Source organism: Manis pentadactyla, chromosome 17, assembly GCF_030020395.1.
Source record: "Manis pentadactyla isolate mManPen7 chromosome 17, mManPen7.hap1, whole genome shotgun sequence".
NCBI lineage: Eukaryota > Metazoa > Chordata > Mammalia > Pholidota > Manidae > Manis > Manis pentadactyla.
In genome coordinates this window covers 15,248,156-15,263,105 of record NC_080035.1, presented here as the reverse complement: position 1 = coordinate 15,263,105, position 14,950 = coordinate 15,248,156, and the positions used below count along the sequence as shown (strand labels likewise).

At 34.0% G+C, this 14,950-nt stretch overlaps 1 protein-coding gene across 2 annotated transcripts in view; it reads right to left on the bottom strand.

Moving 5' to 3' along the window:
- SUGT1 (SGT1 homolog, MIS12 kinetochore complex assembly cochaperone) overlaps positions 1–14,950 on the bottom strand; it is a 51,698-nt gene that overhangs the window by 25,987 nt on the left and 10,761 nt on the right. The window contains exons 7-10 of one of the 2 annotated variants that reach the window (XM_057494454.1): positions 14,866–14,882; positions 12,669–12,703; positions 10,955–11,051; positions 10,064–10,171 (exon numbers count right to left, since the gene is read on the bottom strand). In XM_057494454.1, coding sequence (XP_057350437.1) covers positions 10,064–10,171; positions 10,955–11,051; positions 12,669–12,703; positions 14,866–14,882 — 257 coding nt within the window. Of the gene's footprint in view, positions 1–10,063; positions 10,172–10,954; positions 11,052–12,668; positions 12,704–14,865; positions 14,884–14,950 lie in introns of both variants that reach the window. The other variant, XM_036893750.2, reaches the window with a different exon arrangement.

Below are 14,950 nucleotides of genomic sequence, written 5' to 3'. Positions count from 1 at the left end.
CTGAATTCAGCAAAGTTGCATGACACAAAATTAATACACAGAAATCTGTTGCTTTCCTATACACTAATGATGAACTAACAGAAAGAGAAATCAGGAAAACGATTCCATTCATAATTGCATCAAAAAGAATAAAATACCTAGGAATAAACCTAACCAAGGAAGTGAAAGACCTATACCCTAAAAACTACAAGATACTCTTAAGAGAAATTATAGAGGGCACTGATAAATGGAAATTCATCCCATGCTCTTGGCTAGGAAGAATTAATATTGTCAAAATGGCCATCCTGCCAAAAGCAATCTACAGATTCAATGCAATCCCTATCAAAATACCAACAGCGTTCTTCAACAAACTGAAACAGATAGTTTTAAAATTCATATGGAACCACAAAAGACCCTGAACAGCCAAAGCAATCAAGAGAAGGAAGAGTAAAGCAGGGGGGATCTCACTTCCCAACTTCAAGCTCTACTACAAAGCCAGGTCAAGACAATTTGGTACTGGCACAAGAACAGAGCCACAGACCAGTGGAATAGAATAGAGACTCCAGATATTAACCTAAACATATATGGTCAATTAATATATGATAAAGGAGCTGTGGACATACAATGGGGAAATGACAGCCTCTTCAACAGTTGGTGTTGGCAAAACTGGACAGCTACATGTAAGAGAATGAAACTGGATCATTGTCTAACCCCATACACAAAAGTAAATTCGAAATGTATCAAAGACCTCAATGTAAGTCATGAAACCATAAAACTCTTAGGAAAAAACATAGGCAAAAATCTCTTGGACATAAACATGAGCGACTTCTTCATGAACATATTTCCCCGGGCAAGGGAAACAAATGCAAAAATGAACAAGTGGGACTATATTATACTGAAAAGCTTCTGTACAGCACAGGACACCATCAATAGAACAAAAAGGCATCCTACAGTATGGGAGAATATATTCATAAATGACAGATCCAATAAAGGGTTGACATCCAAAATATATAAAGAGCTCACACATCTCAACAAACAAAAAGTAAATAATCCAATGAAAAAATGGGCAGAGGAGCTGAACAAACAGTTCTCCAAAGAAGAAATTCAGATGGCTAACAGACACATGTAAAGATGCTCCACATCACTAGTCATCAGAGAAATGCAAATTAAAACCACAATGCATTATCACCTCACACCAGTAAGGATCGCCACCATCCAAAAGACAAACAACAACAAATGTTGGCGAGGTTGTGGAGAAAGGGGAAGCCTCCTACACTGCTGGTGGGAATGTAAATTAGTTCAAGCATTGTGGAAAGCAGTATGGAGGTTCCTCAAAAAGCTCAAAATAGAAATGCCATTTGACCCACGAATTCCACTCCTAGGGATTTACCCTAAGAATGCAGCAGCCCAGTTTGAAAAAGACAGATGCACCCCTATGTTTATCGCAGCACTATTTACAATAGCCAAGAAATGGAAGCAACCTAAGTGTCCATCAGTAGATGAATGGATAAAGAAGATGTAGTACATATAAACAACGGAATATTATTCATCCATAAGAAAATTTTTTAAGAAATGAAAGCACAATGACAGTAAAAAAAAAAAAAGATACTAAAGACATATCCTTGACTGTATTTGGATATATGTGAGATACTTAAAAAAGTTACTCAAGAGGCCAATAAATGTTCTGAAAGCTACAGAGACATCACACCTGGCTGTGAAGAGAAAGGGTTTCAGTGCAGCTTGAGAGGCTTTGAGGGGTAGGAGCATGTGCAATGGTGGAAGGGGTAGGTCTCCAGAGGGAAAGGGAGTATCCTAAAACTGAAGCCCTGAGGTTTGATACAACACAGTGCATCAGGGAGTCAAGACACCAATTTGCCTCAAGCCCGGGATTTATGTTAGAGCAGTGAAAAATAGAGATGGAAAAGTATAAGGCATACTATGAAGAGCTTCTAAAGTAGGTTCACCTTTAGTATCCTAAAAGCATCTTCTCTCTATCCAAGGCTGGTCCCCTAGAATCTACCTTTAATCCTAACACACTCACAAAGCACTTTTATCTACCTTTTATTTTCTTATTCAAATAATGCTCTCACATTTTTAGCCCAGCAAAAATCAGCATTTATAGTAAGTGTTAGTAAACACAGTCATTATGGAAACAGTTTAAGAATCAAATTAGAATTTTATATTTTAATTTTTTTCTAAGAAAAAAGGATTATTATTTTTGTAAATGGAAAAAAAATCAAAAGAAATTTAACAAGAAGAAAAGCCTGCTCACACCTTGGTTCTTTGACTCCTTTAGATCAAATGAATCATTTAAATTAGCAATTACTAGTACTCTTTCTACCACCTGCATTTAGTGAGAGAATCCTTTAAATTCGCATTTTATACCTTAAACATGGATGGACCTAGATGGTATTATGCTTAGTGAAGTAAGCCAGGTGGAAAAAGACAAACACCATATGATTTCACTTATTTGTGTAATCTAAAAACAAAACAAAACAAAAATGAACCAAATACAGTAGACTCAGAGACACTGAGAAGTGAATGACTGGTAGTTACCAAGAGGGAGGGACTGGTGTGGGGGGAAGGAGGAGGAACTGAAGTGGGTGTGTGGCGAGAGGGAGGAGGGTAAAGGAGCACAAAAATCTCAGTCATAATAACAGTTTGTCACGTGGATGGAAGTGCAACATGAAGAATACAGCCAACGGCTCTGGAACATCTCTCTGTGCTAACAGATAGTAACTGCGCTAGATGGGTGAGGATTTAGTAATGTGTGTAACCCTTGAATACTGTGTTTGTATACTTGAAACCAATACAATAAATAAATAAATAAATAAATAAATTCCCTAAAAAAAACAATAATACTAAAATACAAATACTTAAACAAAAAAAGAAATCTTCAATATTTTTAATCAGACATGTATGATGGTATATAAGGGATATGGCCTCTGAATATTTGTATTTTCTTTAGAAGCACAGAAATGTAAAAAAAATTTTCATAATGACAAAAACATGTGTAGCAAATGTCACTGGGAAAAGGGCAGAAAACAGAGGATTTTTAATGTAATTTACATGTTTAAATTCTGCATAAAAAGAAATATTTTATAAAAATCCCTAGAATGCCCTAAAATATACTATGATTACTTTTTACAAAGTAAAATATCACCAATATTTTCTCATACACAATTATTAAGTGATAGTACTCTTGTTAGTTTAAGCTGTTACCTCTGGGATATTTATCACAAAGGACAGAAATCCAAGTAGTGGAGCAAGTTACTAAAAAGGGACATTATCCTAAAATTTAAAACTTGCTCCTTAATTTTCAACTTGCATCTTGCTCCTTCATTTTCAACTGCTTTGGAAATGACCTTGGTAAGCAGTGCAAACACTATCCTTAACTAACCTCAGCACCTGGCACCCTGTAATTGTGGCTCATGTTCCTGTGCTAAGCACTGTCCATAAAAAGTTCCTTGTTTCACTTGAAGAGCAGCACACACTAGAACTCACATCCACTGAAAGCCACTATAACCTAATTGCTCCATATAAACAAGGAGGCCTTAATAAAGCCAAAGTCAAAGTTCTTAGTAACAACCTGTTTCAGCTGAGAAACACTGACCTGAACTTGAAATTATATTTTATCACTCCTTAAAACAGCTGCACATAATAACCATTTAAAACAACTTCTTTGAAAAGTAAAAGGGGAGGGATACTAATTTTCTGTGAATTCGTTTTTATAACTACATCACTTTGGATGCTTATACATGCTTTTAAAAATGAAGTTTCAAGTCTTGATTCTGACAGATTTTTAGTCTAGAGTTACCACAAGCCCAATGTCAGGTATTTTTATTGTGACCATTAATAGGCCATTCTATTTTCATTTAAGACAAAAATTATTAAGAAGTTAACTTAAAATTTTGGTAGTTTGCTTGATGTTGCTCTCATATGCACAGGGAAGGCTTTCAATGCACCATAATATCCCAAAGCAATATTCATAGATTACTAATAAGAATCCCTACTGTGCTGGATTGTCAACTTCCAATGTTATGTGTGCTACTCTACCCATCTCTAATAGGGTCTCCTTTGCATACAGAGTTTAATTTTTTCTAGTGAAAGGAACTTCATATTTAAAAAGAAACCATTCATCATAATTAGCACTCACAATATAGGAAGGTCACAGGGAAGGCAGTACAGCATGGAGAAGGTAAGTAATGACTCTATAGCATCTTAATACACTGATGCACAGTGACCACAACGTGGTGTGGGCGGGGGGGGGCGAGAGGGGACTTGATAAAATGGGTGAATGTTGAAACCACAATGCTGCTCATGTGAAACCTTCATAAGATTGTTTATCAGTAATACAATCAACCAATAAAAAGAAGCCATTACTCAGTACAGCAAGGAAAAGACAAGTAATGACTCTATGGCATCTTACTACGCTGATAGACAGTGGCCACAACAGAAGGGGTGAGTAGTTGATTATATGGGTGAATGATGAAACCCATTTAAAAAAAAGCCATTACTCCTATTGTGTCATGGCATCCAGACACCACTTTCTTAAGGAGTGGTTAAGTTCCCACTTACTGCTATAGATTGAATAGCTCTTTCCCAAAGACAACCAATAAACTTTTTTTTCTGGAAAACTTTTGAGAACTATCTGTTTCAAGGCTATAGTCATTAAGTAATCATTCCGCTGATCTTTACGCTGCAGCCTTCCCAAAATTCTCTTACTCAGCTCTTTGCATGTTTAATTACTATATCAAACCCCTTTGTCTGATAATAGTTTAGTTTTCCTGAGGCCAGACTGCACATCTACTTTATTTTTACACTCAAATCATTTTATAACCACTTTTTTTTTAATGCAAAAGATGGTAATGAATGAAGAGGAATTGAAAAATTTTCTCAAAGCTGGGAGATATCTAGTTATGTGGAAGGAAATATGCCAAAGTATCACCAGCAGTGAGACTTGAGGGATTACTTTGTCGGCTTCTTTATATTTTTTCAAGTTTTCTATGATACCCATTTATTGCTTTTATAACTCGAATAAAAGTCTAAATCATCAGGATACAAGGATAACAAAAGCAGTAACATTAATTGAGTACTTATTACATATCCCATGTGCTGAGTGCTGCAAACATGTGATCTCACTCAATAGAACCCTACAAAAGGAGATTACCATTCACATTTTAGAGATGAGGGAGCCAAGCAACAGAACCTGCTGAAGTATCTTTTACTGCTAGACATTCCTTGGAAATAAGCAGAGCTTGAGAACAACACAAAAACTATCAGTAGTGTAATTTTAGAAAGAAAAACAGTCACAAATAGGTGCCACTTACTGGGTGTTATGACCATGAGCAAGTAACTAATCTCACTGGGCGTGTCTATCCTGTAAAATGGGATTAGCAGGACCTATCTATCTCACTTAGGATTCCTATGACGATTAATGAGACCATGTATGAAAAGAATGTAGCACTCTGCCTGGACAAATACTGAATGTTCTTATTTGTATCTTTACCATCATAATTAGTGAAAAATTCTGGGCAAATAATTTAACATCTCTGGGTTCAATTTACACCTACAAATAGATGATAAAAATACCTACACAATACGGTAATTGTGAGGATTACATGTGATAATACACAGCAGTCAAAACAGAATGGGACTGGTTAAATAAGCTATAGTAAATACACAAAATTACGTACTTTGCTAGAGACATGAATTTAAGGACATGAAAAGAAATCCATACTATATGGTTAAGTTTAAAAAGACAGCTATATAAGTCAGTCAGAGAAAGAATAATACCATATGGTTTCCTTTATACTAGAATCTGAAAAACACAAAACAGAACAGAAATAGACTCATAAACACAGAGAGAATGGACAGTTGGTTACAATGGGGGAGGGGGATGATGGGTGAAATGGGTACAATTAGGTGAGGGGTATAAAGAGATACAAACTTCAAATTATAAAGTAATTTAGTCATGGAGATGGGAGTATAGCCTAGGGAATATAGCTCGAAATATATCTTTGTATGGTGGCAGATGGCAACTACACTTAGCATGGTACTTGAGAATGTATACAATTGATGAATCACTAAGTTGGACATCTGAAATCAACATAATACTGTACATAAACTATACTGCCATAAAAAAGTTTAAAAAATTTTTAATCTTAAGAGCTACAGATGGTAAGTACAGTAAAATCATTTTCTTTTGAAAATATATGAACATACATTAATAGAAAAGGTGTCAAAAATACACCCCATGATCTGTAATTTATGGAAACAGCAACTAATCAGTTACTGAAAAACAAAAAAATTATTACTGACATCACTATTATCAAGATGTTGTAACAATTCAAAAACCCTGTATCTGTGTGTTTAAAAAAGCAGCAGCATCTTGCCCAAACATCCCCACTCTGTAACATCATTACTGGGATTCCTCTATGAATACAATGAAAAGGGATTCACTCTAAAACTTCTCAAGTTTTAGTGGGTCAAGAAGAGAGAAAGAAGCTATGTGTCTCTAAGTAAGATACACATTTTTATTTCCCACCATTCCAGTTAAAAGTCTTCTTAATTTATGTTGATATGATACAGAAAAATTACTTTGACTAAAAAAATAAATACAAGAACATTTCTACAAAGGCAAATGCACTCCCCAAAGGATTTTTAGAATTCTAATTTTTATTTGGAGTGAACATAGTCTTTAAAGTGAGTATTTTACAGCATAGCTGTCACTGAAGTTATAATCCTGTGACTGTGAGCAGAGGACACTGTCATGAAGTTAACAGGATAGAACAAAAGAAACTGCAGTTTCTTAAAGAAGAAAATGGATTAATTGGCAGATATGAAAGCTGATATACAGTGAAAAGTAGAAAAAAATGAGGTGACTTGGAAAAACATACTACATTGTAAAATATTTAAGAAATGCTATTTCATTAATTTAAGGGTCTTACCTCCTTATTTTCATTGCAAATTAACGGTTCACTTTAATTAGTAACATTAACCGATGGTTATACATGAATATGCAACCTTGAAGGTAAGAAAGAAAAAAACAGGATTCACAAAAGAAAGAGCCCTTTAAAACCAGAGATACATAATCTCTTAATTTTAAGGAGATTCTTCTGAGCAAAATGCATTCTTTCCTCAATTCACAGAAAGGATTCAATTAATGTGAGTACATGTGAAAAATAAATTACTTCACTATTTTTCTTAGTGTCACCACTAAGTTTCAGTAATCCAAAGAAATACTTTATTTTCAATATTTTAACATTTGTCTCCCTCTGCTGTATGAGAAAGGATTCAAAACTTTCATCATTTCTATTTACAATAGCCAAGAAATGGAAGCAACCTAAATGTCCCTCAGTAGATAAATGGATAAAAAAGATGTGGTACATATACACAATGGAATATTATTCAGCCATAAGAAGAAAACAAATCCTACCATTTGCAACAACATGGATGGAGCTAGAGGGTATTATGCTCAGTGAAATAAGCCAGGGGGAGAAAAGACAAGTACCAAATGATTTCACTCATCTGTGGAGTATAAGAACAAAGGAAAAACTGAAGGAACAAAACAGCAGCGGAATCACAGAACCCAAGAATGGACTAACAGGTACCAAAGGGAAAGGGACTGGGGACGATGGGTGGGAAGGGAGGGATAAGGGGGAAAAAGGGGCATTACAATTAGCACACATAATGTAGCAGGTGGGGACACAGGAAAGGCAGTATATACAGAGAAGACAAGTAATGATTATATAGCATCTCACTAAGCTGATGGACAGTGACTGTAATGGGGTATGTGGGGGGGGACTTGATTATAGGGGAAGTCTAGTAAGCATAACATTGTTCAAGTAATTGTACACTAATGATATCAAAATTAAAAAATAAATTAAATAAATAAATAAAATACAAAAAAATGAAGGAAAAAAAAACTTTCATCATTTCCCTTAAGATATAATTTATAATTCTTTCAAATTTTTTTTCATAAATGTCAGCTTAAAAGTTGATACTCTAACAAAGTAAAATCTATTACTTTGGTTTAGGACAAGAAAAATAATCATCCTTCAGAATGGAACCTTATAGTCTTAATTCTTTAACCCAGAATTTAGAAAAACCTAAGCAAAAAAATACTAGCTTTGCAAAAGTAAAAGTATTCCTCCTGGGCCAGGATGAACAATTAGCAACTATGTGAACTTAACTCCGCTAACTTCATACAGATAACATCAGAATACAATTTAAATTCACTCACTGAACAATTACTGAGTACCTACTATGTACAAAGCCCAGGGTTGGGGTTGCCAAATTTAGCAAATGAAACATAATCATACTAAAAAATTATTCACTATTTGTAAAGTTAACTAGATATCCTGTACTTTATCTGGCAGCCCTACCCCTGTGAATATACAAAGACCCAAATATGACATGCTTCTTATCCTCAAAAGACTAAGTGCAAAGGAAATAAATGTACACCTAAGTAAACTATTATACAAATAAGAAAAGTAGTGATGTAGCATTTAAAGAAAGGGGAAAGGAGCAGAAAGGGCAAAATGGGAACATAGTTAAGGGAGGGTGGGGAATGCTAAGAATCAGCAAGCACACAAGATTCAAAGGTAAGTAAAAGAATAAGAGATGACAGTGCTTAGTTACATCCATGATTCTAGCCACACAGACTTCCGTATTTACCACACACATTATTCTTCCATTAAGTATACTAGGCAGCTCAGTAACACAACTTCTTAAGTCATTTACCATCTACGCACAACAGTTAACATTTACACTACTTTGAAAGGACATGCATTAACCACCTCTTGATAGAAATATGTACAAAAAAACACCAACTCACAATTTTTTGACCTGTCTCCCTCCCAAATCTATAGTTTTGTGCTTGATTATTTTACCCAATATTCTTTTATTAAACCAATTCTATATTATGTGGATGGAGCCAAAACTAAAATCTTGAAAAGATCTCATCCCTTTTCTCATTTTCTATCATCCAAGCAACTGTTTCCTTTCTCTGCCTCTAAACAGCTTTTGACTTTGTGATCTTCAAATCAAGAATCAATAAATGCGCAGACCATTTTTAACTAGATGCAAAAGTAAACTACTGCTTCTTTACTTTGCACTTTCTGCTCAAACTCTCTGCAGATGTTGTCTTCTTTCTGCAGGTCTAGTTACCATTTCCACTCTTCATGACACAGGCTGACCCTACTCTCTGATAGGAAAATTCATATGACCTTAGAACTTCAACTCAGTAACACAGAGTTGCAGGACATATGTATAAAGAAAGTATAGTAATGGAAAAAGTCTCCTTACATCATTCATTCTCATTAACTCATCACCTACCTTGATACAATTTTACAAATGAAAGGATTCCAGAGGTCATTTAGTCTGTATCTTTCATTTTTTACAGATGGTGAAATTTTAGTCCAAAATCATTTTGTGACTAGTCTGAATTCATAGGCAAGCAAAGAACCAGAGTTCAGATTTTTTTATTTTTCAGTTCAGTGTTTTTCCTACTAGATTATACATACTACTACCTACATCTTTTGATTACCATTTAAAATATTCTGATTTTTAGTTTGAGTATTTTTACTTCTTGGAAATATAAAGAAATCTGAAAATTAGTTACACTACAATTTAGTCCTTAGTCCCTCATAGCAAAGTAATCTAAAATTCAGCTTAACTGAAAATGAAAAAAAAGAGCAGATTCACCTTTATAGTAGTTTGTATTTTCAACTGAAGAAGTTAGCGTAAGATAAGTATTTGTATATCAAAACAAGACAAGTTCAAAAAGAGACATTATCAGTATCAAATCTTAAAGAGAAGCTGATTATTATCTCTTTTTGAAAACCTGTTTATTGAGAAGTATTACACCTATTGTAATAAGTATATAAAGACCACTGCGGTTAAGTAGATTTTTACATTCCATTGTCACAGTATTTTGGGAGGGCAAAAACTTACTCAAAAATTACTGTTCTTATTTACCTGTCCCTTTAAACTTACAAATATGTTGCTGAAAGAATCTTGTTGAGCAATGTTTCTGTATTTTGAAATTATTACTACTGATAACCCTTTTCCATTATCTTACCTTTGTTGAAAGTACTTTAAATGTGCTCTGTTCTGGTATGATGGGATGAAGAAGTCTCAGTTTCAAACTGTAATCCTCTCCAGAAGGAAGTTTCACCAAAGCAGACAACTAATATACAAAAAATTGGCAGCACAATTTATAAATTTATAAATTTATAAAATTTATAAATTATGAAGGGTGACTACTTGGAACTGAATATAATTACAGAACTTGAATACTGCTGCAGACTATTATAAAGACTTCTATATAGATTATCAAGTTTAAGAACCTCAAAATATTCCCTTTATTTCATCTGATATCCTCCACATGGATTCTTTCGTAATTAAGTAGTAGGAAAGAGGATGTTCCATAATACATAGTTGACATTTAAATCTCAATGAAACGTAAGATAAAAGGGTAAAATGATACAGTATGTAACAAGGAAGTTGTTCATATGCAAAACATCTAGTTCTACCACTAACTCTCCTAAATACATATAAGGTTTTCTACTAAAAGCTAAAAAACAAGTTATTAAAAGTCATACTCATTTAATATGGTTAGTAAATTCTAAGACAAGAAATCACACAATAGGCAGATCTTTTTCATACCACACAACTGTAACCAAATTATACATCTTACTAATGTCTTCTGTCAACTAAGTTTTGCTCTGAATTCCAATTCTAAAGGAAAAGAAAATAATGCCCATCTAGCTATAACCTACAGTATACATACTCTTGTCTCAAAACTTAAAATGATTCAAATTGAAAAGCCATGTTTCAGGTTTTTATCAGCATCTTCCACATGATCTCAAGAAATGACATATCTGACAAAACTGCTATAGAGTATTCCACAATATATTTACAAATAAAAGTACTTAATCTCAACATAAAAAATGGTTCAAAGACTAATGACCTCTTTTTCTGAAAATTCCACATTTACATCATTCTTCTGAACATTCTTGATCATAAGTGTAATGATTACTTGAGATTCTGTTTGATACCAGTCATACCTATTAAAAAAGGGAAAAAAAACTTAGAATTTCTAATTTTCTTAGTTGTTACTTCATGTTTTGTCAAGATAAACTACAATCTGGTAAACAAGGGCTCCACCTTGAGGAACAAAACAGCAAAGCAACTGTTGATTCACAGAAACAACCTTATCTACCATTTGCACTAATAGAAAAGAACAGGAAGGTATGATGCCCCCAAACTTTCCAGTGGATTTAAATACTCATATTATTTTCTGGGTTCTACCTTAACATCTCTAATACTGTTGTGCTTTAGCTATTGTTCAAGAAGAAAATTATTCTATATAGCTAATAGTTATTACACACCATCAGTAATTTTACACTATTGTTTCAGCCTAATACTAAGAAACACTTTTTACAGACAAAAAAATGTCAGCTCAGGAGGGTGAAGCAGCCAGCCAGTCAGTAGCATATCTTACACACTGGACCCAGGTCAACTTGATACCACATACCAAAATGTCTTAACTGAGGCTGGGGGGCGAACATCCCTGAACACAGGGAGCAGAAGCAAGTGAACTAAAATTAAAATAACTTAAAAGTTTAACTCAGGCACAACATTAAATAAAATTGAATATACTACCTTCCTTCAATCTCAAGGCATGTAAAAAAATGGTGAGCATTCAGATTCTACTTACATCTATCTGTCCCACTGAAACCTCTAAAAAATGTCAGGATCCTCATTTTCAAATCAGACTAATAAATTTGATTAATCAGATTAATCAAATCAGATTAATAAACCCCATGAAGGTACTATTTATTCTACAGCACTACAGCATTCCCAGGACTAAGCACAGTACCAGGTACACAGTATATTTATTAAATCAATGTTGGATTATTTTATGCCCCAAACACCACAGTTTTTTGATGTTTGTGTGTCCTACCCCTGCTGCTGCCACCAAGCTAGTCAAAGTTCCTTGTCTACTAGGTACTTGGAAAGTTATTCTGTATCTCCCTAGGATGAACATGAATAAACTGGAAAGCATTTCCAAGCTATTTTAGATAATTAAAATGCACCTTGATTAAAGAAATGAAATTTAAGAGATTCAGCTTCCCTTTGAAATTCAGTGAAGATGCAAAGCTCCAAACCAATGCCTTGTGTTCCTTTCTGTCACAGTGCTAATACAAGCTGCACACATGGCTAATAAAGACAACTTCAAATACTTGCTAGCTGCTTGTTCATTCTTAACTGCTTCCCTCAGCAATTGTCACTTGCAACTCATGAAGAATTGTTCTATAAAAAATTTACTCCAAATATAAAAGGCAGGTAAAGCTACAATTAATCAAACCTACTACTAACTTCTACCCCTGTGTAACTGGAAGAAGTTCTCCTCAATATATATGGAAAGGTGACATAATATGGAACCAGGTGAAGCAAATTTAAAGTTCAGAAGTGATTTGAATTGAATCTTAATATAAACACTAATACTAATCAATAAACAGCCTTAGAATTCGTTTTTTTCAGGCTATATAACACAATTTCTAAAAAAACTAAGAAACACTTAAAATCACAGGGTAAGGACTTGCTTACTATTAAGTGACAGCGTTTTTTTCCTTCAGGCACATTTATCATGCATTATTTTATGAAAATGAAACACTTACTTGATTTTTGACTGATGAGTCTGCTGGGATACAGACTGATTTTGGCAAGTTGAAAAAGAAAGATTTTTACAGTTAGTTTAGCAACTATATAATAAAATGCATGTATTAATTTACCCAGTACTGTAATGGAATAACTACCTGAAAACTTCCTCAAAAGACAAAGCAAGGTATCCAAAAATTTTTAAACAGTAGTCCTCACAAAAAATTAGAATACTCATTATTTTTATAATTTTATGAGTTTCAATTTCAAAAGAAATTTTTCTTCCAAAATTAAAGAACATAAAAAATAGGAAACTTTCTAAAGGTATGATTAGATATGGTTCCAAATAAAATGTCCAGTTCCAAGATTCAGTAACTCTCTAAAACGAAAGTAACAGTAACATTTAAAAAACCATTTTTTACAATATAGTATAACTTCAGGCTTAAGGATGGCATGAAACGCTACTCTGGAATGTATGAAGGAACATTTCCATGGTACCTCCCTGATAACATCTTACTCCATTAGTGCTCTCTCTGCAACAAACATTCTGCACTGCCCATCAAAAAAAAAAAAATGAGGTGATTCTTAACCAAACCATACTTCCTAAACTACATGTGTGCCAGTTAAGGCTATGTAATCTATTCACCTATTAGTGGAGTATAAAAACAAAGCAAAAAGAAGGAACAAAATAGCAGCAGACTCATAGACACAGAAAGGGACTAGTAGTTACCAAAAGGGAGGGGGTTGGGGAGAATGGGTGGGGAGGGGGAAGGAGATTAAGGGGCACAATAATTCGCAAGCACAATATAGGTTGGTCATGGAGATGGTAATACAGCACGGAGAATAGTTAATGATTCTGTAACATCTTACTACACTGATAAACAGTGACCACACTAGAGGCAGTGAGGATTTAATAATATGAACCACTGTGTTGTATATTTGAAACCAACATAAGATTGTGTATCAGTGATACTTTAATTAAAAAAAAAGACTGTGTAATCTATGTCACAGGTGACCTCTAAATTATCCCTAAATGAGAAAGGAAGAGATGGAGTTTAGAGGAACAAAGTTTAAGTAAAATCACACTACAGATCTGAGTCTAACACAAATGTAGACACTGACTTCAAGAGATTATTCCCATCATCTTGGTACAAAGATAAAACTAAACTACAGCAGTACGAATGCACTGTGGCTAAACAGCTGTTTGTGTTTCTAGAAAAAGTCTTTGATATACAATGCTATTCTGTTGTTTCAGGCCTAGTCCCAATTAAAATATTGTTAAGACCAAAGAAAAATACTAGTAGATGAAGCAAGCCAACTTTCAAATACCTCCTCCAATCCATTCCCCACCCACCGCCCTTAAGAATTTGGACAAGCCAGGGGGAATAGGGATAGCCAGACAGGGCTCACTTTTGGCAATATTCAAAACCCCAGTCACTCCCTGATGCTTACAACAACCTGCTTGAAGTCAATTAATTCTATTAGGCCCAGTTTACAAATAAAGAAAACTCAGAGAATAAGAGACTTTCTCATGTCACAATATAATTCTGGAGGACAAAGATGTAAATATTCCTTTGGAGATGAAGAAAGAGACCCAAAAATGTTAAGTAATTGCCCATACAGAGACGTAAGGCTACATACACATCTTCTGACTCCTTGTCATTTTATTTCTTGACTAATACATAGATGATCACTGCTAATGGTTATAATTTAACTGTGTGTGTGATATAAAACCAAAATTGGTTTTTAAAAAAAATCAATTTTCCTCAACTATATATTTTAATAACTGAAAAGTCTTGAAAATCTTCATGACCAGAACAACAAACAACACTGAATTATTAGAGAAACATTTTCAAATTTTAGTCAACCTTTGGGTTTTACTTAGCATACCATTATAAGCCCTGCAAGTGCTTCCAAGGCAACTATATAACCTAAATGTGACAACTTTTCAAGAAAGAAAAGATTAAGAAATATTCACCCTGACCATATTAAAACATACCAAACTGACTTGAATTACACACTAACTGGCCCAATAGTTTCATAACTATAAACTTCTATGTTTCACCAAAATACTATTTCAGTTACTAAAGTAAAAAGTTTTTAAGTGGCACTGCTTAATATTTAACCAAGAGAAAGATCACTCTGAGTCCTGTCTCAAATACATATAGTAATAATATAACTGAGTAAAAACATGAAGAATAAAAACTTTGGACTTACCTCCTCGGACTGTGATCCTATTAAAAAATATAAAGGAAACATTTCAGATAATAATGTTTATAGGGAAAGTGATATACATGATCTC